A 26,588-nucleotide genomic window follows, 5' to 3' on the forward strand; every position below is an offset into this window, starting at 1 on the left:
GCAGCAAATATCAGGGTCCTCGCTGCCCTGAGATTGATCCACCAGGGATGCCTTTTGCAATCAGCGGTGGGGGCGCGGGTAGAAGGCAGGCGAAGTGCCTACGCGGGGCCCCTCTAGCGCTGATTTCCAGTATTGCGTGCTGAATGAAATCCAGCTGAGACGCGGGAGACAGACAATACAAGGGAATGAGCCTCAGCAAAGGCTCCGCATTTTCAGGAGACGGGTGGACTCCGCAAGCACTTGACATAAAATAAAGCCTTAGGAAAAGAAAGCTGCGAGCACCAGAGGCAGTCACTAAGCGTGTTTACCCGGTACGCCCGGTGGATAAACCGGCCGCCCCGCAGGCAGGACTCCCGAGTGTTCTACCTGCTGGGTCCGGGGCACCTCCCCCGGAGTCCCCGCGATCGCGGCCGAGGAGGGAGGAGGCGGCCAGGCCTTGGGCTGACGCAGCGGCGGCGCAGCAGGCCCGTGGGTGGCTCTCGGGCCACCTTCGCCCGCCCCCGGCAGCCTCAACCTCCTCCCCAGGGTGTGCGTCCCGGGGAGGCCTTGGTTCGCGCCGCGCGCCCCCCGGAGTTGTTCCCTCGGCTGAGCCCGGGGGCTGAGGAGGTGGGGCCGGAGCAGGCCCGGAGGGGCGCGGGAGGAGGACGCGCGGGGAGCTCGCGAGGAGGAGGAAAAGGCCCCGGGAGGAGGAGCGCGGGGAGGAGCGCAGGGGAGGAGCGCGAGGAGGGGCCGCGCCGCGCCCAGGCAGTCCCAGCCCGCCGCGCCCTGCCTGTCGCGGGCATGTGTGGCCGCAGGCGCCGGGGCTGAGCTGTGCGCGGGGTCCCGGGACCGTGCGGCCGCGCGAGGGTGCGTGTCGGCGCCGGCCTGAACCGTTAGCTCGATCCCGGGCCGCGGTGCATGTTCGCCTCCTGCCGCTGTGTGCCGAGGGGCAGGCGGACCATGAAAATGATCCACTTTCGGAGCTCCAGCATCAAATCGCTCCACCAGGAGATGAAATGCACCATCCGGCTGCTGGACGATTCCGAGATCTCTTGCCACATCCAGGTACGGGCGGCGCGGGGCGAGGGGGCGCAGCTGGGGTGTGGGCTGTGGGTGACCCGTCTGCTGGTGGACGTGGGTGCGCAGGGCGAGGATCCCAACCGGAGGGGCCTGGTGGAAAAACCGGATTCCTCTTCCTTCGTCCTCGGAGGCGAGCCCTTCCCGGACAGTGGTGCATGCAAGGTTCGAGGCAGGTGCCAAGCTTATTCAGGTTATCTGTTTCGCTCCTCTGCCGCTTCCCCAGATGTTCCGCCCCGGGCTCTCGTCTCCTTGCACCCCGGCTGGGGCTTGCTAGTGGGGGAAAGGGGAACCCCGAGAGCTGAGGGAAGGCACCACCTGCAAGTCTCCCGCTTTTCGTGTTCCCCTTTCTCCACGTGGGTGAGGCATGCACCGATCCAGTGCCATCATCTCCCTCTATGGATCCGGACTTCGAGGGTTACCCTCCGCTCCAGCGACCTGCTTCCCCTCTGTGGATGGGCTTGACTTCATTCACCTCGTGGGCCAGTGGCGAAATTTCCGTGGAGGGAGAAGGAGAACCTCGGGAACTCCTGGCAGCAGCCCTTCAGAGGCGGGAGCGCGTTGTGCTGCACTGAGGCTGCCTCGAAAGGAGTTTGCAAGTGGAGTGGCAGAGAAAGGAAAAGAGCCACGAGGCCGTCGCGAGGGATTGTCTTCGGGTTCTGGGTTCTGGGGGAGAATCTCCTGGAATATTGGAATAAGATCGGAGGACATTTACTCTTGCCCAAATTGGAAAAGGCGAGAGTGGGTCCCCAGAAGACTACAGTGATGGCAATTCTATATCTATCCTCGGGCTTAAAAGTCTTGGGGCTGGTCGGAGATTTACTACTGTTTTTCTGTGCTCACTTGGGTTTAACAGAAAGGTTTGGCTTGTACTATCTTGTGATCCAGGGACTCATTTTTTGTACTTTAATTCCTAAAGTGAATGTACATGTCCTTTAACCCACACTGAATAGAAAGATAGTAGAAATTATGGAATTTTTGGTGTCTCAGATCGCTATCTGCCTTGTTCTGTCTCAGTTTGGAATTAACACTATTGGTTTACTGAGTCTTCCGTATTCCTTAGAATAGATCAACTAGCCCCCTAAGGACATTGCTTATTATGTGGTGTTCTGAGAAACAGCAAATTATGCCTAGTTTAATAGCAGATTGCAAAGTTAGAGTTTGTATGGCCCACCTGTGCCAGAGTTTAAGAAGACTATTCTTCAAATGTTTATTTTAGTTTTTCTTAAAAATAAAAGCAAATGTTTAGAACTGGAGAAAGATTACAGGAGGTAGGGCACTTGCCCAGGTTCATATAGTCCCCAAGCATACCAGAAATAATCCAGGAGCTCAGAACCAAGAGTAACCCTTGAGCATTGCCTGTTGTGGCACCCAAACAAACAACTCCCCACCCCAAAGAAAATAAACAGAAAAGCAAACATTTAATTTCACCTTTTCATTGTTTTTTGCCCCTTTGATCCCAAATGGTAATGATCATCTAAACACTTAAAGTGAGTTAGAAGCTTAAAAAATAATTTTGGACCATATACATTCCTAGGAATGTATGTGTATGATCATCAGTCTGAGTATGATACAAATAATTTTTATTTGTTTATAGTTTAAAAAACATTTTTTAAGAAGAAACGTTTGTAGTCATTACTACATGACTACATGTTCATAAAAATTACTTCCTCCTTCCTTCCCTCTTTCCATCCCTCCTTTCCTTTTCTCCTTCACTTCTTTCTCTCTCTTCCTCCCTCCCTCCCTTCCTTCCCAAATCACAAAGTCAAATGAGTATATGTACTGTTACAAGTTGTCACATAGAGTCTGGTTTTAAACGTGCACAAAATGTGGGTTGTAAATTTTTAAGTAAAGCAATAACTTTTATCATTTAAAAGTTACCTTAATTTTGGCATTGTTTTCATAAATAAAAGTTTTAAGCAAACTACCTAATGGCCTGGTGTTTGCAGTCTGGTAGCCAATTCCAGAAAATATTTGCTTTCATTTCACAGCCCGTGGGATCAGTCCTTTCCATAATTTGTCTGTGGATGTTTTGGAAAGGAGTAGAGGAGTTCCAAATGGACAGAGAACTAGAGAAGAGCCCAGAAAGGGAAGGAGTAGCTAAATGCTCCTTACTATAATCTTGTTGGACTTTTCCAACTGAGATAAGCATTGATATTTGAAGACTAATAGGACATGAATTTGCTCTGATTCTCTTTCATTTCAATCTATTTTCTTTTAGGCAGTGTGTGGGGTGTGTGTGGGAGGGATCCTGTGCAGGACACTACTGCCAATGCTGGAGTCTGGAATTTAGTGATGCTTTGTACTGCATGGCTTCGAGGCCACAGAACAACACTGAGGGTTTGAACTAAGGACTGTACATCCAAGGTGTGTATTTCAGCACTAGAGCCGCATCCCTGACCCTTGTTGCTTCAAGTAGAGCAGAGTACAAGTCATCTTCTTGTTCTTCACCTTTCTGATGGCTTCTCACAGCTCTTTGACATGTTACATACTGACTCTATAAGTAAAGGATAGACTTTTCACATTATTTGTTAGTAAACAGTTCATATATTTAGATTTGACTGTATTTTTGATTTGAATATAGGCATATGCATAGTAGACAATATGATTTTATAGATGAACTAAATTTCATTCTAGATTCTAGACAAGCCCATGAGGTAAGGGCATTTTTATTGTGGTTGTTGTATATTATATATGTTCAGTATGTGTTGAATAAGCAATGAATGGGTGCTAACTCACCCACTACTCAAAGTTCATTGTCTTTCAACATTAAAATAGCATGAAAATGGGCACGGAGAGATAGCACAGCAGCGTTTGCCTTGCAAGCAGCCGATCCAGGACCAAAGGTGGTTGGTCGAATCCCAGTGTCCCATATGGTTCCCTGTGCCTGCCAGGAGCTATTTCTGAGCAGACAGCCAGGAGTAACCCCTGAGCACCGCCGGGTGTGGCCCCAAAACCAATATATATATATATATATATATCATGAAAATATTAAATTGAAGACAGAAAATGAGTGATTTACTTATGTTACTTGCTAATCATAGGATTTGAATATTGAATTATTGGTTTGGCAATTGGAGTCAGTATTCTTTTTTTTTTTTTTTTTTTCTGAGGATGGCATTCCCAGCAGTATTTGGAGAACTAGTTAATACTAGGGATCAAATCCTGGGTTATCATAGGCAAAGCCTATGCTTCATCCCTATGAATCATATACTTGGCCCATGAATATTTTTCTATTATGTTTTGTAAAATAAAGTGCATTGATAGAGGTGACTAAAATAAGTCAATAGTTTAATTATTTCCCAGACTAACTGCATTTGAGAAGTTGCTCATAAAAAAATTGGTTGTATAGGCTTGATCTCCTGTGATTTTTCACAATTATCTATTTTATTGATTTGATTTGTCATTGAGTATTATCTACTGAAGGTGTGGTTGAGAGGTATGAAACAACTTTGCTTACTTAGTAAATGGATTAGAACTTAGATGTTTTGATTCAAATCCCAAAGCACTGTGTTTTAAGATTTAAGAGTTAGAATACTTTTGGTGGCAAGTAAGAAAACAGTCTATAGAAATCAGAATTTGGCTTTTGAGGATTATTTATCGTGAACTCAGGAAGTTTCTATTCTTTTATTTTTCCATCCTCACACTTCAGCTCTATCACTATGGTAATTCTGATTACATGGTAGCTACAGTAGTTTCTGGTCAGTCTGACACTAGTGCACAGGAGAGGTGGTTTTCCCATAAACATTATTTTTAATCCTGGAGGACACCTTTCCTAAAGACCCATTGACCAGGATTGGGTCAAGTTTCTGTACCCTTGCTGCAAAAGAGTCTATAGAATGTGTGTATCAGGTATCTTCAGTTTTTGTTCTTTTAATTGGAGATTTTAGCTTTGCCATTATGGAGTTAATGTGCGAGTGAGTGAGCGAGTGAGTGAGAGAGAGTATTGGAAGGTGAGTTGGATGTTGAGTAAGCAGGCAGTAAAATCTGTCAGGATAGGTCAAATTGGTTTAAAATTATTGATAGAGTGTAACTATAAGGAGAATTTAATATGAGGCTGTTTAAACTCTGACTTATTTTAGGCAATCTATCTTTTTTTTGTATTTATTTTGTTTTTCTTTAAAATTTTTTATAGTGGTTCTTGTAGAGTGGTGTCCAGGAGCAAGTCCCAGCAATCAGTTGGGACCACTAGGGTTATATCTGCTCGTTCTTTGGGAAATAATGAAATGATAAAACTGTTTCATAAATTTGAAGTTTGTACTCGACAAACCTGAGCCATATTCTTGCCCCTTATTTGGTTACTTTTAATATTTCATTTATTATTTGTTTATAATATTATGGATCTTTAGAATATCTTTGTGTATAACTTTTTTTTTTGTGGTTTTTGGGTCACACCCGGCAGTGCTCAGGGGTTTTTCCTGGCTCCAGGCTCAGAAATTGCTCCTGGCAGGCACGGGGGACCATATGGGACGCCGGGATTCGAACCGGGATTCGAACCGATGACCTCCTGCATGAAAGGCAAACGCCTTACCTCCGTGCTATCTCTCCGGCCCTGTGTATAACTTTTTTATGTGTGTAATTATCTCCTTTCCCGGTACCAAACTCCCACTATTTGGCAATCTTTGTATATCAGATTGGAGGTCAGGAAAAATCACTGACACTGGGGATATAGCTCAGTGGTAGATTAGATACCTTATATGTCTGAAATCCTGGGTTTGATTCTTGAAACACCTTATTCTTCTCTACTTCCTTAAAAATAAGGTTAAAAATAGGGGCTGGAGAGATAGCATGGAAGTAGGGCATTTGCCTTGCATGCAGAAGGACAGTGGTTCGCGAATCCCGGCATACCATATGGTCCCCTGAGCCTGCCAGGAGCGATTTCTTAGCTTAGAGCCAGGAGTAACCCCTGAGTGCTGCAGGGTGTGATCCAAAACAACAACACAACAAAAAGATTAAAAATAGATTACTGAATACATCATTGTAGTTTGTATTGTTAAGTATCCTTATCAAATGATCAAATTTTGGATAGCTACACTCTTTTTTATCTAGAGAAAGTACATCTGTTTACCTCTACTATGTTTTTAATGTCAGCATGACCAACAGATTTTGAGCATCTGCTACTTGGCTACTTGCTTGGGTTTGAGTCCTTGATGTACTATTTCTAGTAAGGTAATTTTGTATGCCATTTTACTGCATTGGGCCTCGATTTTCTCATCTGTAAATTGGAGTAAAAGAACAGAATTAACAGGGACTAAATGAAAGCTATATACTAAGGGCTTAGTACTACTATGGTCTATAGTAGTAGTTGGAAAAATTATTGTCATCTTCAAATGATGTGAGGGTGTATATTAGAGGTAATCATAAGTAGTGAAAACATTTTGTCTTAAAATTTAATGTCTTTAAGATTAAGCTGTCACTTTCTGATTGTGTTAAACTATTTAGCTTTTTATAATGGGCAACCATAACCCCTCAATTTACAGTCATGGAAATAGTTTATGCAAGGATTAATGTTAAAACATCACGCACATATAGAACACTATTTTTGTCTTTGTGGGGCTAGAGATCAAGCCTAATACTTCACATAGCAAGGCATGTATTTTACTTCCAAGCCACATCTCCAGTCTAGAGTACTGTTCTATCTAATGTAGTTGAAATACACAAAGAGTGACTTTGTATTTGCTTTGATTCATATAATTTGGAATAGATGATCTTATACAAGCCTACATCTGTGCTAAAACAGTACCTATGGTAACCTAGCTGGTGAAATTCAAGTTAGGTTCCACTGATACTCACTCCTTTTTGGTTAGTAAGGACAATTTTGCGCTTTATCAGATAAATCTTGTATGTCATTCAGAGTTCACTGAAAATCAAACACAAAAGGAGTGGATAGGAGAGACAGTATGCCAAATAGTATGTCCCAGTTCTGACATTTTTGGGTTTAAATAATATGGGCCAGTTCTTTATATTAGGTATATATATGTATATATATTTTTGTTTTGTTTTGTTTTCTTTTGTTTTGGGGTCACACCTGGTAGCGCTCAGGGGTCACTCTTGGCTCTATGCTAAGAAATCACTATTGGCAGGCTCGGGGGACCATATGGGATACTGGGATTTGAACCACCATCTTTCTGCATGCAAGGCAAACACCCTACCTCCATGCTATCTCTCCGGCCCCATATTACGTATATTTTTGGGGAAAAAAGTGATGTTGTTTTAATGTGTCTGCTAAGATCTTATCTTTTGCTGTCCAAACAAAGACAAAATATATTAATTATAGGGAGAAAATAATACTGTTAACTTTATCCACTTAGTTTGGACATTGTATCAGCTGGGTGTTCTTACAGCATTTACCAAATTCTAATACAAACTGACTCTTGCATTAAGGACATTTACTGTTTCAGATATCCAAAGTTAAGGACTTTATTCAAGAATGGTTTAGTTTTTATTATGACTTTATTCTCAGTAATGAAGATTTATGTAATTCTAAATCTCACATGTTTTTAGGAAGAGAAATTATTTTCAACCCTGGAATTCCAAGCCAGTTTGGTCTTCTGATCAAACTTTCTCAGTCACATGCCCACTCCTGAGATAGTGAGCATAGTTAATGGAAAGGTGATCAAAACCTGACCCTGGCACTCAGTGGGGTCAACTTCCTTTTTGATGGTGGTCTACAGACCAAGAAGCCAAGGCTCTTTACGAAAGGTGAAGGGGAAAAATGACTGATAACCCACAGTACATACTTCTTCTCTAGTCACTTTATCTGGGTGATTGGTTCTCAGAATATATTCTAGGAAATCTCTCGAAGTCCTGGAAATCTTTCAGAGACAATAAGAGTTTCTATCTATTTTCACACTAAGCTGTTATTTTTTTCAGAATAGTTTGAGTCTTATATATCATTAAACTCTTAATAGAATTAAATTATATGACTAATACATTTCAGAGAATTGTATAACTATTACTTCAGCAAGTTTTGAAATAATTCATTACTCTCCTTATTCCTTTTTAACAGTCCTACTCTTTTCCCCTCTAAATTCACCTGCTCTGGATAACCACAATTCTGTTTTCTCTATAGATTTATCTGTTGTGAAGAGTTGATAATAATAGAGTTCTATGATATGGTTACATTTGAGGCTGGCAATTTTTAATTACCTTAATGTTTCAAAGTTTATGCAATTTAAGGCAATAACAACATTTCTTTTAATTATGGGATAATATTTCATTGTATAGATATAGTCCATTTTGTTAGTTTATTGGCTAATGAACATTTGAGTTGTTATCATTTTGGGGCTATTTTGAAAAAAGTAATTAACACTCCATAAAAGTTGCTAGAGATACACATTTCATTTTTTTAAAGCATATAATTGGTAATGAATGACTGAGTTACATGGTTTGATCTTTTGGAGAACTGCCAATCAGTTTTTTTTATTCAGTGACAACACTATTTTACATTCCAACCAGAAATTGGAATTTTCATTTTCCTTTATCCTTGATCACTCTTATTATTTTCTATGTTAGGTCATAACCATCTAGCGTGAAGTGGTAACTCACTGAATTAAATTTACTTGATACCTGATCATGTAGAATATTTTTTCATGTATTTAATATATCTTCTTTAGAAAACTGCCCATTTGGATTCTTTGCCCACTTAAATTTTTTTTTGCTTGCTGTACCATATCATGTTTACTATTTAATTGAGATATATGGTTTGTAATACTATTTATATTTATGCCTTTGGTGTCCAGAATTACTATACCCCACCAGCATGCTCAAAGTCTTCCACCATTATTTTTTTATCTCCACCTCAACTTCACAATCTCAATATTTTCCAATTTTTTAATTCAATCACTGTGAGATAAAGAGTTAAAAAAGTTGCTGATGGGACTGGAGTGATAGTACAACAGATTAAGGCATTGTACATGGCTAGCCACTGTTTGGTTCCTGGCATCCCATATGATTCCTTGAGCCCACCATGAATAAATCCAAAGTGCAAAGAGAGAATAACCCCTTATCACCACTTGGTGTGACCCAAAAACAAAACCAACAACAAAAGTTGTTGATGGTTGAGTTTCATAGAATATTCCAAAACCCATCCTTTCACCAGTGGTTCATTTTCTGCCACTGGTGTAGCCAGTTTCTTTCCTGTCCTTGCCCCCACAACCTTCCTCTATAACCTATATTTTTCTGTTCTCTTTCCCCTCCATTTTTTTCCTTTTAGACACCTTGTCAACTTCAATTCTTTTCTCAGAAACCATAATTTGTTTCAATTGACCCTTTGTCAAATATAAAATAAATTTTTGTTTTGATATGTAAGAATTCTTTTGTAATCTTGATACAACCTATTATACAATAATTTATTTGGAGATATATTTTCTTGTTTATTTTTTTGGAGGCACACCTAGCAGTGTTTGGGGAACCATCTGGTGCTGGGAATTGAAATTGGTTCTCAATTGCCTGGAGCTTTCTCACTGGCCTCTCATTTGCCTATTATTCACAGATATTTCTTCTATTGTGTACTATTTTTATGCTTTCTTATTAGTATAAATATAATTTTAAATATAAAGTCCAACTTAGGTAATTTTTTTTATTTCGTTGCTGGTGCTTTTGGTTTCAAAGCCAACTACTATGTAATAAAATTATACAGACTTCTGAATATAGTTTTGTTTAATGGTTTTGGGTTTATCTCTTATATTGAAGTCTTTGGGCAATTACTAATTAATATGTAATTCACATATCATGAAATTAACCATTTTAGCATTGTACAATTTTTATAGAATTTATTCAGTTTAATATGTCACAATATTCTTGAACTATCAACATTCAGGATATTTCAGTACATTTTTATCATTCTTTAAATAAATCTGTACCTGTTATGAGTCATTTCTTATCAATCCAGTGTGACTTTAATTTTGTATTTTGTGTTCAGGTTTTATTATTTTGTGGCTTATTTAAAAAATAATTTCAGGCACTGTGATTTCAATACATTTATGGTAGAATTCTATAAATGGAATGTTTTAGCATCACACCTTCTACTGAAGTGTTTGCTTTCTTCCACCTTTATTCATTTACTTGTCATTATCCAGTTGTCTTGACTATGATTGCTTAGCTAAGAGGGCCTAATGGCTCGGTGTTTATTCCAGGCAATAAAATGTTGGTAAGGTTAGTGGTTCTGGTGTAAAGAAATCTCAAGATTGAAACTTGAAACTAAACAATTACAGAATTGTCTGACTGTCAATTTGCAAATTTCTGAATAATAAACAACACAACACTCTAAATAAAGCAAAATTAGAATGCCCATGTATATGGGCCTTCAAGAGAGCAAATTAATGTTTGATATGATGTCAATGAAATAAAAATAATTTAGCATGCATGTGGAAAATGTTTATGTGTACATTTGGGATTATTAGTGGTAATCTTATGGACTGTATTGTTTTTTAAGGGGGCCACATCTGACTGTGCTCATGGGGCTATTCTTAGCATAAATGTCATCATTGGGGAAATAACAAGGTCCCTTCTTAGTTCTACTCTGCTTGTTAAAGAATACAAGTTGTGGGCCCAGAGAGATAGCACAGCGGTGTTTGCCTTGCAAGCAGCAGCCGATCCAGGACCAAAGGTGATTGGTTCAAACCCTGGTGTCCCATATGGGCCCCCGTGCCTGCCAGGAGCTATTTCTGAGCAGACAGCCAGGAGAAAGCCCTGAGCACCGCCGGGTGTGGCCCAAAAACCAAAAAAAAAAAAAAAAAAAAAAAAAAAAAAGAATACAAGTTGTTTATCCTCTGATATACTGATCTGTGAGAAAGTCAGGAGCAGTTCAGAGATAAGAAAAAATAGAATTATGATTAGAAGCCATTTAAAAAGAGTTAGTGTTCCACTCTGGGAGGGACAAGCAAATATTATCTCAGCATATGAGATTTGGATTTTCTGGTGGTCTTTGGAATTGGAGCTCTTCTTCATTCAGTAAGTCTCAGTGAGACAGTGCAAGTGGAAGTTTGAAGTGCCAGGTAAATTTTGTCACTTAAAATCAATCAAAATAGGAGCCGAAGAGATAGCATGGAGGTAAAGTGTTTGCCTTGCATGCAGAAGGATGGTGGTTCAAATCCCAGCATCCCATATAGTCCCCTGAGCCTGCCGGGGGTGATTTCTGAGCGTAGAGCCAGGAGTAGCCCCTGAGCACTGCCGGGGGTGACCCAAAAATCAAACCCCCCCAAATCAATCAAAATAGACAATGAGATGGTTGGGGTGAAAGATGGCAGCAGTTAAAAGTAAGCCTCTAGTCCTTCTCATCCATCTCTCTCTTTGCACACACAGACTGCAAGATCAGGTAGGGATTGTGGAACTGGCCAGATGGTATATTTGGGCAGGGACAGTTAGTGAGCACAGGAGTATCACTCATGCACACCATGCCCTGTCTAGAGAGTAGGAAAGCTGGCTGGGATAATAGGAATTGCTGGAGAGCAGTTGAGAGAAGCCAAGCAACAAGCACAGAGCACAGGGATCTCATCCATAAGCATGTGGCCGCCTGGAAACAAAGAGAAGCTAAGAGAAGATATACTAGGGTATATATAGTCCAGGAAAGACTCAGAGACATGATTTCACACCAGGAAAGTGTACACGGGGTAGAGAGCAACATGAGTATAGAATCTGACCATCGTACACTGGGGGGGTGTAGACCTGGTGACATTGAAAATGTGTAAAGGAGAGGTCTGGGTATTTGGAGAAGGATCTAGACCTATCTACTCTGAAACTGTATCATAAACTCCAAATCAATAATACACTCTTACTCTTCCTAGGTTTTAGGCAAATCTTTCATACAATTTTCAAGAACCCACTGGTGGAGGAAAATCCACTTTCATACCAACATTACGAGGGCCCCCACATTCAGCATTTCTAATAAACTTCCAGTTTCTGTTGTTGTTGCTGGCCTGTATACTACATTTTTGATGATGAGGTGGTAGATTTTACTATTTGTCTCATGGTGACATTCCTAATTTCCTTGTAGATGAGGACTTATATTTACATACCTGTGGTGAGACCTTGTCTGTCACATTCCACACCATTTCTCTCAATAGTTGTTCAATGAATGATCGAAGAATGAATGAATAAAAATATCTATGTAGCAGTGTCTGTCACCACAGACTACCGTGCTAATTGGATATTGATGCTAGAAATGAAGCAATTCCTTTATGCTCCTTAACCTAGTCAGATGAAGCAGTGGTTTCCAAACAGAATTTCATATGAGGTCAATTCAATAATGGCTGAAATCTGTGAGAACTCATGGCTCCTAGGTATAATAAGGTACTTCTTAGGCCTCTGAACTACACTTTGTGTTCATGCATTTCTCTATCCTGAACTCTTGGTGCCATAGAAGAAGAACTCAACTACTTCTCAGCACAAACAAATCATATGCTTAAACCAGTAGTTCCTAGATGCTCCCAGAGGCATTGAGAGACCAGCTGTTCTTACTTGCAAAAGTGACTTTGAGGGACAACAACCCAAGAGAATTAAAAAAAAACACACAATGCATTTGAGTTGTAATATGAACTCTGGAGCTGTTTACTTTGTGACTTTTGCTGAAGGTTCAAGAGAGAAATCAGAGTAGGACTTTTGAAGAAAATAAGCTTATTTTGAAAGGGGAAAACATTTGTAGAGATCAAGTAATCATGGTTTTCAGAAGTAAATTAGTTTTTGAAATAGCACTTTTATTTGATAAACACTTAAAAAGTGGAGTGTAGGAGCTTAGAAATAGTATGGGGAAGAAAGTTCTCACCTTACATATGGCTGACCCAAGATTAATTCTTGGCACCATATGGTCCTTAAAAAATACAACTCTAGAAACCCCTGAGTGTCACAGTTAATCCCAGCACTGCAGGTCCTGAACAACACAACATCCTAAGGCTCATACATTGAATCCTGGCCTAATTGTTCAAGAATCATCAGCAGTTCCTCCAGACCTCCTGAGCATCATCTGAGAGACCCAAGAAAACAAAATTACATCTTAAGTACCATACATAAAGTGGGACTTAATGATAAGAAAAATCAAGCTAGTTGTCAAAAAGCTATCAGACTACCAATCATTTGGGATAGAATAAATAAAATAGTCAAGCAGAAATAAGAAATGGATTTAGGACTAGATTTATATGGTTGGATGTTTTAGAGTAGCGCATCAATAAGTGTCTCTTACACTATTTAATAATTAAGGTCCTGTTTAATAATTAAAGAACAAATGGAAACCAATTCTTCAGAGATGTGGAAAAAGACATTCTAAGTAAGATGAACCGTCTTGGGTATGAAACAACATGATTGGCTGTGCATATGAAGGAAAATATGTGGTTGATTTTGGAGACAGGGATAAGAGTGAAGCCACTCCAAGAGAGATAGGACTGATTATATAATTTTTGAGACCAGGTGCAAAATGATTGTGTGGGGTTCATATTCCAAGGCCATTAAGAATGTCAGGTTTTTGGGCTAAGGAGAGAGTTCACAGTTCTGGAACGCATACTCTGCATTCAGGGACCATAGATTTGATTTCTGCTCTCCCAACATTACTGGGTATAATACATACACACACACACACACACACACACACACACACACACACACACACACACACACAGCATTTCAAGATTGTGACAACAAATCATGTAACAGACTTAAACTAGGTAATTGAAAGATATATATTGAAATATATTTATATATATATTTTTTGCCATGGTAAAGACTTGATTTTTAGTTTAAAGTTGCAAATAAAATTCAAAAGAATTGCTAAATTTGAAAATGAAAGAAGTAAATGATGGCCTAGCTTTATAGCTTCTGGACTAATTTCAGAAAAGTTGCTAAACCAAGCTGATGAAACTTAGGAATACCATGGTCTTTGGGCTGAACCCTGGGGCTTCCTTGAGAAGGGGTGGGCCAAATTTTGTCCTGCCAAAGCCCTGGCAGCTGCACTCAGACCCCACACCTGCTGCCATTCAAAAGGCCCAGCTTCAGTGCCTCACAACTACTGTAATCGAACTAAGCTGATAAAACACCCAGGTTAATTAGTTTTGAAGCTGAAAACTCTGGAGGCTTCTTTCAGCGGGGGTAGGCAGTCTCCCTAAACTCCTCAAAGCTCCAGCAGCCATACCCATATCCCAAGGACAATATCATCTAAGCAACAGCCCAGCTTCACTACAAATTTCTAGAGATGCAAGCCAAGCAGCCATAACTCAGAGGTACCTTGGTGCTTGGCTAAAAATTCTGGGGGCCCTCTAGAGAGGGCTGGACTGGGAATTGTCTCAGTTCTACATAAATGACTCCAATTTTCACACATTTTCTTTTACTGAACTCTTTTGATAATTTTTATTTGTCATTTTGCTGTAGTAAGCAATATAAAATAAGTTATTTTATGGCTGCCGAGAGGACAGGCTTAGGAGTGAGTGGTAAACTGGGGACAATAGTGGAAGAAAGATTACATTAATAGTGGGATTGGTGTTGGAACAATGAACACCTGAAACAACCATATTATGGACAACATTTCAAGCCTCTTGAATTTCATAAATAAAAAGTTTACAAAAGGTAAACAAAAGAGGAAAGATGCTGTTAATCAGTAATCTGTTCTCTAAGGTAAGTTATTTTGTCATTTAGAGGTGAAAAAATTTTTTGGGGGGAGGGCAAATCTGGTGACACTCAGGGGTTATTCCTGGCTCTTTGCTCAGCAATTGCTCCTGGCAGGCTCAGGGGACCATATGGGATGCTGGGGATGGAACCTTGGTTTGTCCCAGGTCTGCTACTTGCAAGGCAAACAACCTACTGCTGTGCTATCACTCAGGGACCCTAGAAGTGAAATCTTAGCAACTCTATACCATGTATTCTGACAACTAGAAAACTAGAGCTCTATGACTTTTGCCTTGCATGTGGCCAACCCAGGAGATGGTGGTTCAATTCACACCCTGAGCACCCCGGGTGTGACCCCAAAACAAAAACAAACAAAAAAAGAAAACAATTGTGGGGGAGATTAGACAGTAGATCATTCTTGTCATCCTTTCTCCTTTGAAGGGTTAGGCAAAAAAGTAATAAAATCTCTGGAGTCAGGGGTGGAAAAAAAACCTCATACCACCTGGATTCTTGTCAAGGATAACTTCACCTCTTGTATTCTAAAATCTCCAGGGAATTTCTGCTAAGGGTCATTAGCCCAGCAGAGGCACCTTGAATAACACCTTTTGTCTTTAGGTTTGGAGACAGTTTCTCCACCAGGTGTAGAAGGCAAAAGTCTTTTGTTTCAAAGCTGATTAAAAGAAAAATAGGGAGGAAAAGTTGCACAGTAATTCAAGGGCAGCCATGAAGTCTGAGTTTTCAGTGCCATCAGCAGTGTGGTAATTTGAGAAGAGCAAATTAGAAGAACAAAGCAGATTTTAATCATATGCCACAGAGAGGAAGGTGGTTTTGGTTTATCTTCAAATTGCACTTCCATTAGCGGAAAAAGAGGCTTTAAATGCAATCATCTAATATTTGTTAAAAATTCTTCCTTTACCCTAATCTTTCTTTATTTCACTCAATAGGTAGGAAATACCAGCTTTGTGACAAACTGGTATTACATATAAAGCATTTTCTTGTTGAAGAGACAGGAGAGATAAAGGAAAGGAAAGAAGGGAGGAGTGGAGACACGCACACACAACACACACACACACACACACACACATCTATATATCTGAGAGAGAGATGAAGAGAGGGAGATAGCTTTTCAAGATATTTTCTCTTTAGAAGATTTCCATCTGAAGGTAAAATTGAAAATTAGAAACTGACTCCTCCCATCTTTCTATTCATCTTGTATCCACTCATCTATCTTTCCCTCCCTCCTTCCTTCCTTCCCTCCCTCCCTCCCTCCCTCCCTCCCTCCTTCCTTCCTTCCTTCCTCCTTCCTTCCTTCCCTCCCTCCCTCCCTCCCTCCCTCCCTCCCTCCCTCCTTCCTTCCTTCCTTCCTTCCTTCCCTCCCTCCCTCCCTCCCTCCTTCCTTCCTTCCTTCCTTCCTTCCTTCCTTCCTTCCTTCCTTCCTTCCTTCCTTCCTTCCTTCCTTCCTTCCTTCCTTCCTTCCTTCCTTCCTTCCTTCCTTCCTTCCTTCCTTCCTTCCTTCCTTCCTTCCTTCCTTCCTTCCTTCCTCCTTCCTTCCTTCCTTCCTTCCTTCCTTCCTTCCTTCCTTCCTTCCTTCCTTCCTTCCTTCCTTCCTTCCTTCCTTCCTTCCTTCCTTCCTTCCTTCCTTCCTTCCTTCCTTCCTTCCTTCCTTCCTTCCTTCCTTCCTTCCATGTATCAGCTTGTCTATCCAAACAAATACTTAACGAGCAATTCTGATAAGAACTCTGGAAACCAGAGATAATGAAAAGAATTTGTTCCTTTTCTGGTATTGCCTATAAGACTAGAACTTTAAATTAGTAAGTCTAAATTCTTAGTCTAGTAGTGACACAGAAAATTCAAAGAAATACTTTTGTGAATAAAGTATCTTAAAGAAGTTGATGTTATAACCATCACAGCAATAATCATACCTTGCTATCAAATATGATTTCATGACATTATACTTACCTTTTCCTGATTCCTATCATATTTCCCCTCTTAACATATCTCCTCCATAGAAATTCTAGAGCAGCCACTGAAACACCTAATCTAACTTGGAAAGCAAAGGAAAGGTCTTATGGGGGAAATGATTTCTTAGGTGAGTTTTAAGGAAAAATTATATATTGTCTTGCCAGTATATTGGGAGTTGTATATTGAGAGAAAGGACTTTTAGGGAAAGAAGGCTGATTATGACATGTATGGGGAATGAAAAGAAATGCATCGAAACTCTACTTATTATCATCAGAGAGGTCTTAAATATTGTGTAGTGGGTTGGCAGTTACTCAGACTATACCAACCAAATGAACTGGGCAAAGAGACATTAGAGGCTACTGTTTGTATAATAAAGATGACCTCTTTGAGGCATGGCTTGTTGTTGGGGTCAAAATGACCTGAAGAATTATTGTATAGAGCCAGTTGACTATACTTTCATAGCCAGATTATGGTAAAACGTATTGATTGGACTATTTTTATACAGTGTATGCTTTTTATTTGTTTTATTGAGGTAAAATTGTCTAGACATGTTTTATATGATTGCCTTTTCCACATCTCTTTAAAAGTAAGTTGTCATTGGACACTCACCATCTAAGTAGTCAAATTCCTTAACTAACCTTGGAAGCATTTATAAGATTATCATCCTTAGGACACTGACTTTTTTGTTAAGGTTTTCAATATTTTGGGGATTAGCCACAGCAATATTGGGTAGTGGCTTCTTGTTCAAAGCCTGGCAATTGTGCTTGGTGGGGTCGGGGAATCATGTGTTTATGATCAAATCAGGAATTCTTCATGCAAAACATGTACTCTAGTGTTTTCTAAAAAATTATTTTAGGAACTGTGCTTTACAATATTGGCAATTGTAGGGTTTCTTGCATAAAACACCATACCCTCCACCAGAGTGTTAGCTTCCTTCTACCATTGTGCTCTAGTGTTTTCAGTCTTTTTCTTGGCCAAGAAACTAAACTTTCATGTGGTATTGGGGGGGGGTGATGATTCCATAACTTATGACCTTGAAGCCAGCAATGAAGTTAAATCTCTTAAATTAAGAGATTTATTAAATTTATTAAATTAAGGGAATTTTCTTAGTTATCAAAATTTCCAAAATTACCCTTTTCCAAGGTAATCAATCTTATTTATTTGTTAGGAATAATCTTAACCCAGAGTGTGAGAGGGTGTGCTGTGGTAGCTGGGAATGTCAGGAAATAAATGTTGAATAGAATGCCTCTGTTAGAGTCCAGAGTCAAAGAATGAGACCACACAACAGAGTAAAGCTAAATACTTTAATTTGTCTGCCAACAGTCCCCAAACTGGCCAGCCAGGGTCATCTCTAGAAGGAGATGAACTCTGCCCAAGGTTATGAAAAGGATTATATAGGGAAGGAATATAGGGAGGTTTCAGCTTTCTGATGATCTTTAAAATGATTGGTTATTCTAGGGGCACCTTCCTACTGCTCCCTAGTGTCCTTCTCTGATAGGCTACCTGATATGGCCAGGTAGTTTGGAGCAGTGTTAATGGAAATAGGCTTGTGGAAACCTACTATGTGGCTTACATCATGTGGTCCTTACAATACAATATGGCATCCCTCCTTGTTCAGAACCCGGATCCCAATACCTCCTTATGTACATAAGTTAGTGTTGTCCAATAGAGATGAAACTGCTCTATATCTGTGACATACAGTTTGGTACCACTAGCACTATGTGGTTTATGAGCTCTTAAAGTGTGATGTGACCTCCAGTGTGATACTGAAATGGAATGATGAGCAAAGACTAACTTGTTTCGTATTTGATTTTAGTGGAAAGTTTCCATTAAATATGATATTAACAGTAGAGTTTTGGTGATATATAATTTAAAGTTAGGAAAGTTTCCCAATATTCTTTTCTCACTGAGAAGTTTTGTTGTTATTCCTTTGTTCTGAAGCAAGTGACCAGGATTATGTTGGGCAGGCTATTTTGTCTGACAATTCTAGAGCATTAAGTAGGGTGCAGTAGGCTTTGTTGATTTGTTTTGGATACTGAGTAACTCCAGAAACATTGCAGACCATTTGCTGCTGTATATTAATGTTTCTCTCAGCTTCTTCTCTTTGGTGGACCTGTGCTTATGTTGGATGAGTGAAGATCACATCCTGGTGTTTAGGCCTACCTCACTCCTCTGTAATGCCATTTTATTTCTCTTCTTTGCAGAGTGACTAGAATAATTGAAGACATCTTTATCACTCTTCTTACATATCTCTTCACCTCTGTGTTCTGCAGATTTAGGATGTCTTCAGAGAGAACTTTTACTCCCAAGGGCCCTGTTTAAAATTCCACTCCCTCAGTGATGTGTGAAGAACAATCAGAGATACTGAAAGGCATAAGAAGTGTGAGATTCCTCTCAAGGAATAGTGACTTGTGTAGATCCCAGGGGACAGCAGTGAGTGAAGGGCAAAAGAAAGAGAGCCTGGTCTGTGGATGGAAAATAGCAGAAAAACAAAGAGTATTTCTCAGGTATTGTGTGAGCATGATATATACCCATGTACTCTTTGGGCTTATTTTTGCAGGAGACCAATAGAAAGATTTTTTTTTTCCAGTGGATTAGTTGACCAGTTAGTAAACATTTATTAAACCAACAAAATTTTAATGTCTCATCACACATACTTTCTGGGTCTCCTATATAAAGTGACATTCCCAATCACTTTGCCTTTTATCACTTTTTTCCTTTGTGCTTTGTCTGTTGATTAACATGTTAATTTCTTTGGGTTCCTGTTCTTCCTCTGGACTGGCAGTCAAGAGGGCAGGAATGTTGCTGTTTTTTGATGTTTAAAATTTCTTTAGTGCCTGGGATATATAGTTTCCCCATACAAACATGCATTATTTGAAAGATGGCCCAAGAGATAGCCCAAGATTATATGGGCAGGGCACTGGTTTTGCATGTGGTAGACCTAGATTCAATGTTCTAGAGATATGGTTCCCCAAGCCCTGCCAGGAAAGATGCCTGAACAAAGAGCCAGGATTAAGTCCTGAAAAGTGTGGCCCAACATCAAAAAATATATATATTTGAAAGACTATGTAATGGATAACTTTTAGCATATAGTACTGATCGTAGCAACAGTGTTGTACACTTACATGGAACAATCCTTGAGCTAAGTGCATTTCACTTAATCCTACCAATTAATATTTAATGAATTCAATTTATTAATTTTCCTAATTAAAAAAACAAGTATCCTGCCTAAAGGAAACAAACCAAATAAACTTTAGTTTACATTTGACAATGGCCTCAGAGATGTCTCTAGTTCCAAATCACACAATCAGTAAGTAGGGGACTTGAGTTTTGAACCCACTCTGTTCAAGACATGGAAATTCAAAAATTAGAATAAAATACCCAGAATTGTAAAACCTTCAGCAGAACCTTGAGAAGGCAGTCCTGATGAAGAACCAGGTTTTAAACTTCCAGGTGAGTTCTAGTTGGTTTGGATAGCAGCTATCTGCTCTTCAGGAACTTAAATGAAGACACTCAAATATAGACAGTTCTATGAAGCAGATTTATTCCTGATTCAGGTTCCAGTAATGCTATATTTTGAGCAGTTGTGAATTATTTATATGCTGATTCATAATGTTTCCCACCATTGTATTCTGATTGAAAATGGTACATTAAAAAGTCCAGAGGTGCAGTAGTTACTTATTCTTCCTATAAATAAATGGGTAAAAACCAACACAGACTTTGCTTCATTTTTTTCCATATTGTTTTCCGGCTTTTCAAATGGCTCTGTAGTACTTGCAATTATTTTTATTTTTGTTATCAAATTTTAAAACACCCAAGAGCTTTATTCACTATTCTGGATATCCAGAGAATGTTGTTTGATTCTGTTTCCATATTTTAATAATTTTTATTGGAATTATTTGAATTACAAGTCCTTCATTGTTGGGTTTCAGGCATACAGTGACAGTGAATTAGGCCAATTCCCACCACCAGTGTTGACCTCCGCCACCAAAGTTCCCAGCAGCATTCAATACCTCCATCCACTGGGCCTGCCAGTGTAACAGGCCCATTTTTAGTATAATTTCTTATAGTTTGGATCTCTTGATTCTATTGTTGTTGACTTTGGCTTGGGTATTTAGTTCTGTCCTTTTTTTTTTTTTTTTTTTTTATCTCCACCAATATACCTGAGACCACTTGGCCTCTGGGCATCCTCTTTTTTTTTTTTTTTTAATTCTTCACAACTTTGTAGAAAAATACAGAAATATGAGGTAAAACAAATAATAGTTTCCATGTTCATTCATGTATAAAAAGAATTCATGACTTCATTTTTCCTGAAGGCTGAATAGTATTTCATTGTATATATGTACCAGATTCTTTAGCCACTCATCATTGTTGGGTATCTGGGTTGTTTCCAGATTCTGGCTGTTTTAAATAGAACTGCAGTGAACATAGGTATGCAGAGGCATTTTTGTATTGTAATTTTGTGTTCCTAGGGTATATTTTTAAGAGTGGTATTGCGGGATCATAGGTGATCTCAATTTCCAGTTTTTTGAGGAATCTCCATATTGTTTTCTATAAAGGGTAGACTTCCAAATAGCAGTGAATGAGAGTTCCTTTCTCTCCACATACCGGCCAGCACTGATTGTTCTTGTTCTTTCTGATGTCTGCTAGTCTCTGGTGTGAGATAGTACATCATTGTTTTTGACTTGCATCTTCTTGATGATAAGTGATAAGTGATGTAAAACATTTTTTTCATGTGCCTTTTGGTTCTTTGTATTTCTTCTTTGAGGAAGTATCTGTTCATTTCTTCTTCTCAATTTTTGATGTGGTTAGATTTATTTTTGTTATGTTCATTCAGTACCTTGTATATGTTAGATATTAGCCCCTTATCTAATGGATATTGGGTGAATATTTCTCCTATTCCATGGGTGGCCTTTAGTGTATCCTGGTCACTGTTTTCTTTGAGGGACAGAAGTTCTCAGTTCAATGTAGTCCCATTTGTTTATCTCTGCTTCTGCTTGTTTAGACATCTTTGAAGATGTTTTTAGTCACAATTTTATGGTGTGTTTTACCTACGTGTTCTTCTATCTACTTTACTTCTATTTATTATATGGTTCCAGGTCTGATATAAAGGTCTTTATTCCATTTGATTTGACCTTGGTGCATCGCTTTAGAGTTCTGAGTTCACTTTTTTCATGTGACTCAATAGTTGTTCCCACACCATTTGTTGAAGAGGCTTTCCTTGCTCCATTTTGTTTTTCTTGCCCCTTTATCAAGGATTAATTGATTATATGTCTGGGGAACACTCTCTGAGTACTCAAGTTTATTCCATTGATCTGAGAATCTGTCTTTTCACAATGCCATGCTGTTTTTTTTAAATATCTTTATTTAAACACCTTGATTATAAATATGATTGTAGTTGGGTGTTAGTCATGTAAAGAACACCCCCCTTCACTGGTGCAACATTCCCACCACCAATGTCCCAAATCTCTCTCCTTACTACCCCACCCCTGCCTGTACTCTAGACAGCCTTTCCACTTCCCTCATTCATTACATTATTATGATAGTTCTCAATGTAGTTTTTTTTTTTTTTTTTTTGGTTTTTGGGCCACACCCGGCGGTGCTCAGGGGTTACTCCTGGCTGTCTGCTCAGAAATAGCTCCTGGCAGGCATGGGGGACCATATGGGACACCGGGATTCGAACCAACCACCTTTGGTCCTGGATCGGCTGCTTGCAAGGCAAACGCCGCTGTGCTATCTCTCCGGGCCCATGTAGTTTTTTCTTTAACTGCACTCACCATTCTTTGTGGTGAGCTTCATGTCGTGAGCTTCCAACCCTCCTCTCTTTGTATTTGAGAATTATTGCAAAAATGTCTTTTATGTTTCTAGATGAGTGAGACTATTCTGCATCTATCTCTCTTCCTCTGACCATGCTGTTTTAATGACTTACTTTGAGTACAATTTAAAGTTGGAGAAAGTGGGGCCAGAGAGATAGCATGGAGGTAAGGCCTTTCATGCTGAAGGTCATCAGTTCAAGTCCCAGCGTCCCTTATGATCCCCCATGCCTGCCAGGAGCAATTCTGAGCAAGGAGCCAGGAGTATCCCCTGAGCACTGCCCGGTGTGACCCAAAAACCACACACACACAAAAAGGCAAAACAAATAAAGTTGGGGAAAGTGATGCCTCCCACATTTTTTTTCCCTTAAGGGTTGCTCTATTCGTGGGCATTTATTGTTCCAAATGAATTTTAGGAGTGTTTGATCCACTTCTTTCAAAACTGTCATAGGTATCCTTAGAGGGATTGCATTAAACATATACAGTGCTTGGGGATTATTGCCATTTTGATGATGTTAGCCTGTCCAATCCATGAACAGGATATATGTTTCATTTCTAGGACTTTTTTGGTAGAGTCATTAGTTTTCAATGTATAGTATCATATCATCTAATAATTTGACTCATTCATTTCTAATTTGGATCCCTTTGATAGATTTTTTCTTCTCTGATTGCTGTGGTAAGAACTTCTGAAACTATGTTGAATAAGAGTGGTGACATCTTTGTCTTCTGTCTAATCTTACTCTTGAGGTGTATAGCACATTTATTTATTTATTTATTTATTTATTTATTTATTTATTTATTTATTTATTTATTTATTTATTTTTTGATCCACACCTAGAAGTGTTCAGGAATTACTCCTGTATCTCTACTCAAGGGATCAATTCTGACAAGCTGAGGGAATTATATGGGATGCTGAAGATTGAAACTACTACAGCAAAGCCCTTCTTGTTGTTTTATCTTTTTTACCCTGAGTTTGTTCACTTTGAAAGTGTACCAGTACTGCATTAAAAAAAATCTGATAATCCATTATTTCACTCTTTGTTTACTCACTTCTTCACCAGTGGTACTTGCTATTATCTAATGTTTTGATTGCAGTCATCATGCCTGTATGAAGACCAAGGATTTAAACCAATGTTTTTGACTGGAAGGTGAAAACATTTACCTCTGTACTAGCTCTCCAATCAATGGGATAAATTTGTTATTTCCCCCCCCTATTTTGGGTTCATATATGTTGGTGTTTAGGGCTTACTTGGGACTCTATTCTCAGGATTCACAATTAAGATGCTAGGGATCAAACCTGAGTCAGGAGCATGCAAGTCCGGTGTCTTACTTATTGTACTTTCTCTCTGTACCTTCTCACATTCTCTTAAGGCCAGTATCTGAATAGGTGAGGAGAGCTCGACTGTCTCTGAAGTACTTCTGACCCTCACAGTCAGTGGGCATCCCTTACCCAAGAGAGACAAAAATATTAAGTTATTGATTTTGAGATAGTTGTCAGTTTATTTGCAGTTGGAAATAAATACTGAGAGATCTTTCTTGGAAATATTTGACAGTGGGAGAAAACGATAAAGATTTGAAAATAACTCTGGAAACATGAGAAGAATTCAAACTATTTTTGCAGCCATCAGCTCCCTGCTTTTCCCAGATGAGGACCAAATGACCCCACAATCAAACAAGCTGTTCTGTAGGAGTGCTCCTTTATTAACTTGACTTTGCCATTTATTTTGGCTGAGTGGACAAGGCTAATAAAACTGTCTCTTATTTTTCTTAACATCTTTTTTTTTAAGAGTCAGCTGCTGATATTGAATCTTTTCTGCAGTGACTGTTCCTCTTACTCCTAGCTCATTGAATCTAAATGATAATTAAGCCTTCCAAAAATCTTATTTTAGCTTAGACTTACTGACACTGGGGAGTTGGGGGAAAGAACATATGCATATAAAGAATATAAATAATGTATACATTATCAATAATGTATATAAATAATGTACATATAAAGAATGTAAATAAACAAGTGATAATAAAGTTATCTGTAAATAACCTGGCATATCACTTGAATTTTGTCCTACTACTGATTCCATATATACTTATACTTATAACTGTATTTTAAGTACCACAGGAGGTGCTAGGCATACAATTAGAAAATAAAACACAGAAATCACTGCTCTTGTGGAACTTACATTTTCCTATAATAAATAAACATGGTCAGAGAAATAGTATAGCATGTAGGGTGCTTACCTGTGTGAGCCCAACCAAGATTCGATTTCTGGTCCCACATCTGTTCCCCCAAACCCTGCCACAAATGATCCCTGAGCAAGCTACAAGCAAGTCCTGAGCACTGCTGGGTTTGGACACCAAATTAATAAAAAATAAATAAAATAATGCACAAAAAGGTAAACTATAGAGTATATTAATTGTTGGTAAGAGCTTTAGACAAAAAGTTAGTGTGGCAGAGGCAAAATGGATAGGGGAAAGAAGTGACAGTAGATTCTAGTTTTTTTAAACTTAAACTTCACAGTACAACCTCAGGATTTATAGAAAATTGTACATTTTTGGTCTTTTCATCAATTTCATCTGTTTCACCACATTTCACTTCTTGGCATCCACTAATTTTGTTGGTTTTAATTTAAAAAATAAGTACTAAAGTTTTCAATATGCAGATTCAGCCAAATATTTAGAGGCTTTTGGAGTTTTGAGAAAACAGTTGTGAATATTTGAGAACAAGACTGGCCTGGACTGATCACAGAGATGACCTGGTTGTTTTTCATCAACAGTTTAAGAGATCAAGCTGGCTAGTGCTGATATAGCCCTGCAGTGGACTGTCATATATAATGGTGTGTTTTTCTTATTGTTGGGGACTCTACTTTTCCCTTTGGAATTCCTCTACTATATTTTTGGTTGTCTGTCCTAGATTGATTTTTGGAAAGGGCTTCTGGAGTCTTTACTGTTTGTTGTTGCTATTGTCCTCCTCCTCCACCTCTTCTCCCTCCTCCCCCTCCTTCTCTTCCTCCTCCTCCTCCTTCTCCTCCTTCTCCTTTGCTTTCTCTCCTTTCCTCCCTCCTAAGAAAAGGATACAATCGGGCCTTGTAGTGCCAGGAATACCCAAGCCACCCTGGCAGTGCTGATCACTAGGGTTTAACCTGACCTCAGTGTCAGGTGGTATTGGGAATGGAGCCCAAGTTGAGCTCATGCAGGCATGTGCCATCAATGCTGTAATATTTCCTGGCCCTGTAAGTTGGAATCTTCACAGAATAAGACTAACTGTGTTTGTAAGTGTTCTTCATAAAATGCCTAAACAGTACCATGAAATCACTCTTTGATAATTATTAAGCTGCCTTTTTTGAATACATGGTTTATTGCTGAATCTGCACACCAGGTACACTATGCAGCTGTAAAAGCATGAGTTGGAGAAATGGTTAGGAATGGATATAGTTCATTGTATTAGGAAGACCTTATGGTTCTCTTGTTTTCTTTGACTCTCATTGGTCCTATTGCATCTCTGTACAACCAATTTATATCCCCTAGTATTGAGGACACTCTGTTAGTAACGAGGTAGCTCCAGCATTTGTTTAATCTTAGAATACTCAACTTGGCTTTCCTAGCTGGGGCTCAAGTATCCTTGTGTATCCTTAAGCACATCTTTATAGACTTACTCCAAATTGCGGAGGCTGAGAAGAGAAATACATAGATAAACTGAGGAAATTAGTAGACTGGTAGAAGCATAGAGAGATGACTTTCCAATTTAGCAATTCTAAATTTATGCTGTATTTTATAGAAATTTCCTGATAGTGTGGATTTTTCTGGATCAATCCAATGCTCATATGAAAATCATTGTATTAAAGTTCCTTTTATGGTGCATTGTCATATCTGGTGCTTTTCTCTGGTGCACAAGAAATTCTTATAACAGGGTAAGGCACCTGGCACTGAACAGATGTGTGGAATTATTTCTAAAAAAATTAATAAGGGGGCCGGAGAGATAGCATGGAGGTATGGTGTTTGCCTTGCATGCAGAAAGATGGTGGTTCAAATTCTGGCATCCCATATGGTCCCCGGAGCCTGCCAGAAGCAATTTCTGAGCATAGAGCCAGGAGTAACCCCTGAGCGCTGCCAGGTGTGACCCATATACAAAACAAAACAAAACAAAAAAAAAAGGAAATTTTGCCTTTGAGC

The 26,588-nt window shown here is 39.3% G+C and overlaps 1 protein-coding gene across 1 annotated transcript in view; it reads left to right on the plus strand.

Annotated features, from left to right (window-relative positions):
• Positions 1–753: 753 nt before the first annotated feature.
• The window catches only part of FRMD3 (FERM domain containing 3), a 261,219-nt gene continuing 235,384 nt past the window's right edge, over positions 754–26,588 (plus strand). Inside the window, exon 1 of the mRNA XM_049770634.1 lies at positions 754–1,044. Coding sequence (XP_049626591.1) covers positions 898–1,044 — 147 coding nt within the window. The 5' untranslated portion in view covers positions 754–897. The remainder of the gene's footprint in view (positions 1,045–26,588) is intronic.

This window comes from Suncus etruscus, chromosome 3 (genome assembly GCF_024139225.1).
Source record: "Suncus etruscus isolate mSunEtr1 chromosome 3, mSunEtr1.pri.cur, whole genome shotgun sequence".
In the NCBI taxonomy this organism is placed as follows: Eukaryota; Metazoa; Chordata; class Mammalia; order Eulipotyphla; family Soricidae; genus Suncus; species Suncus etruscus.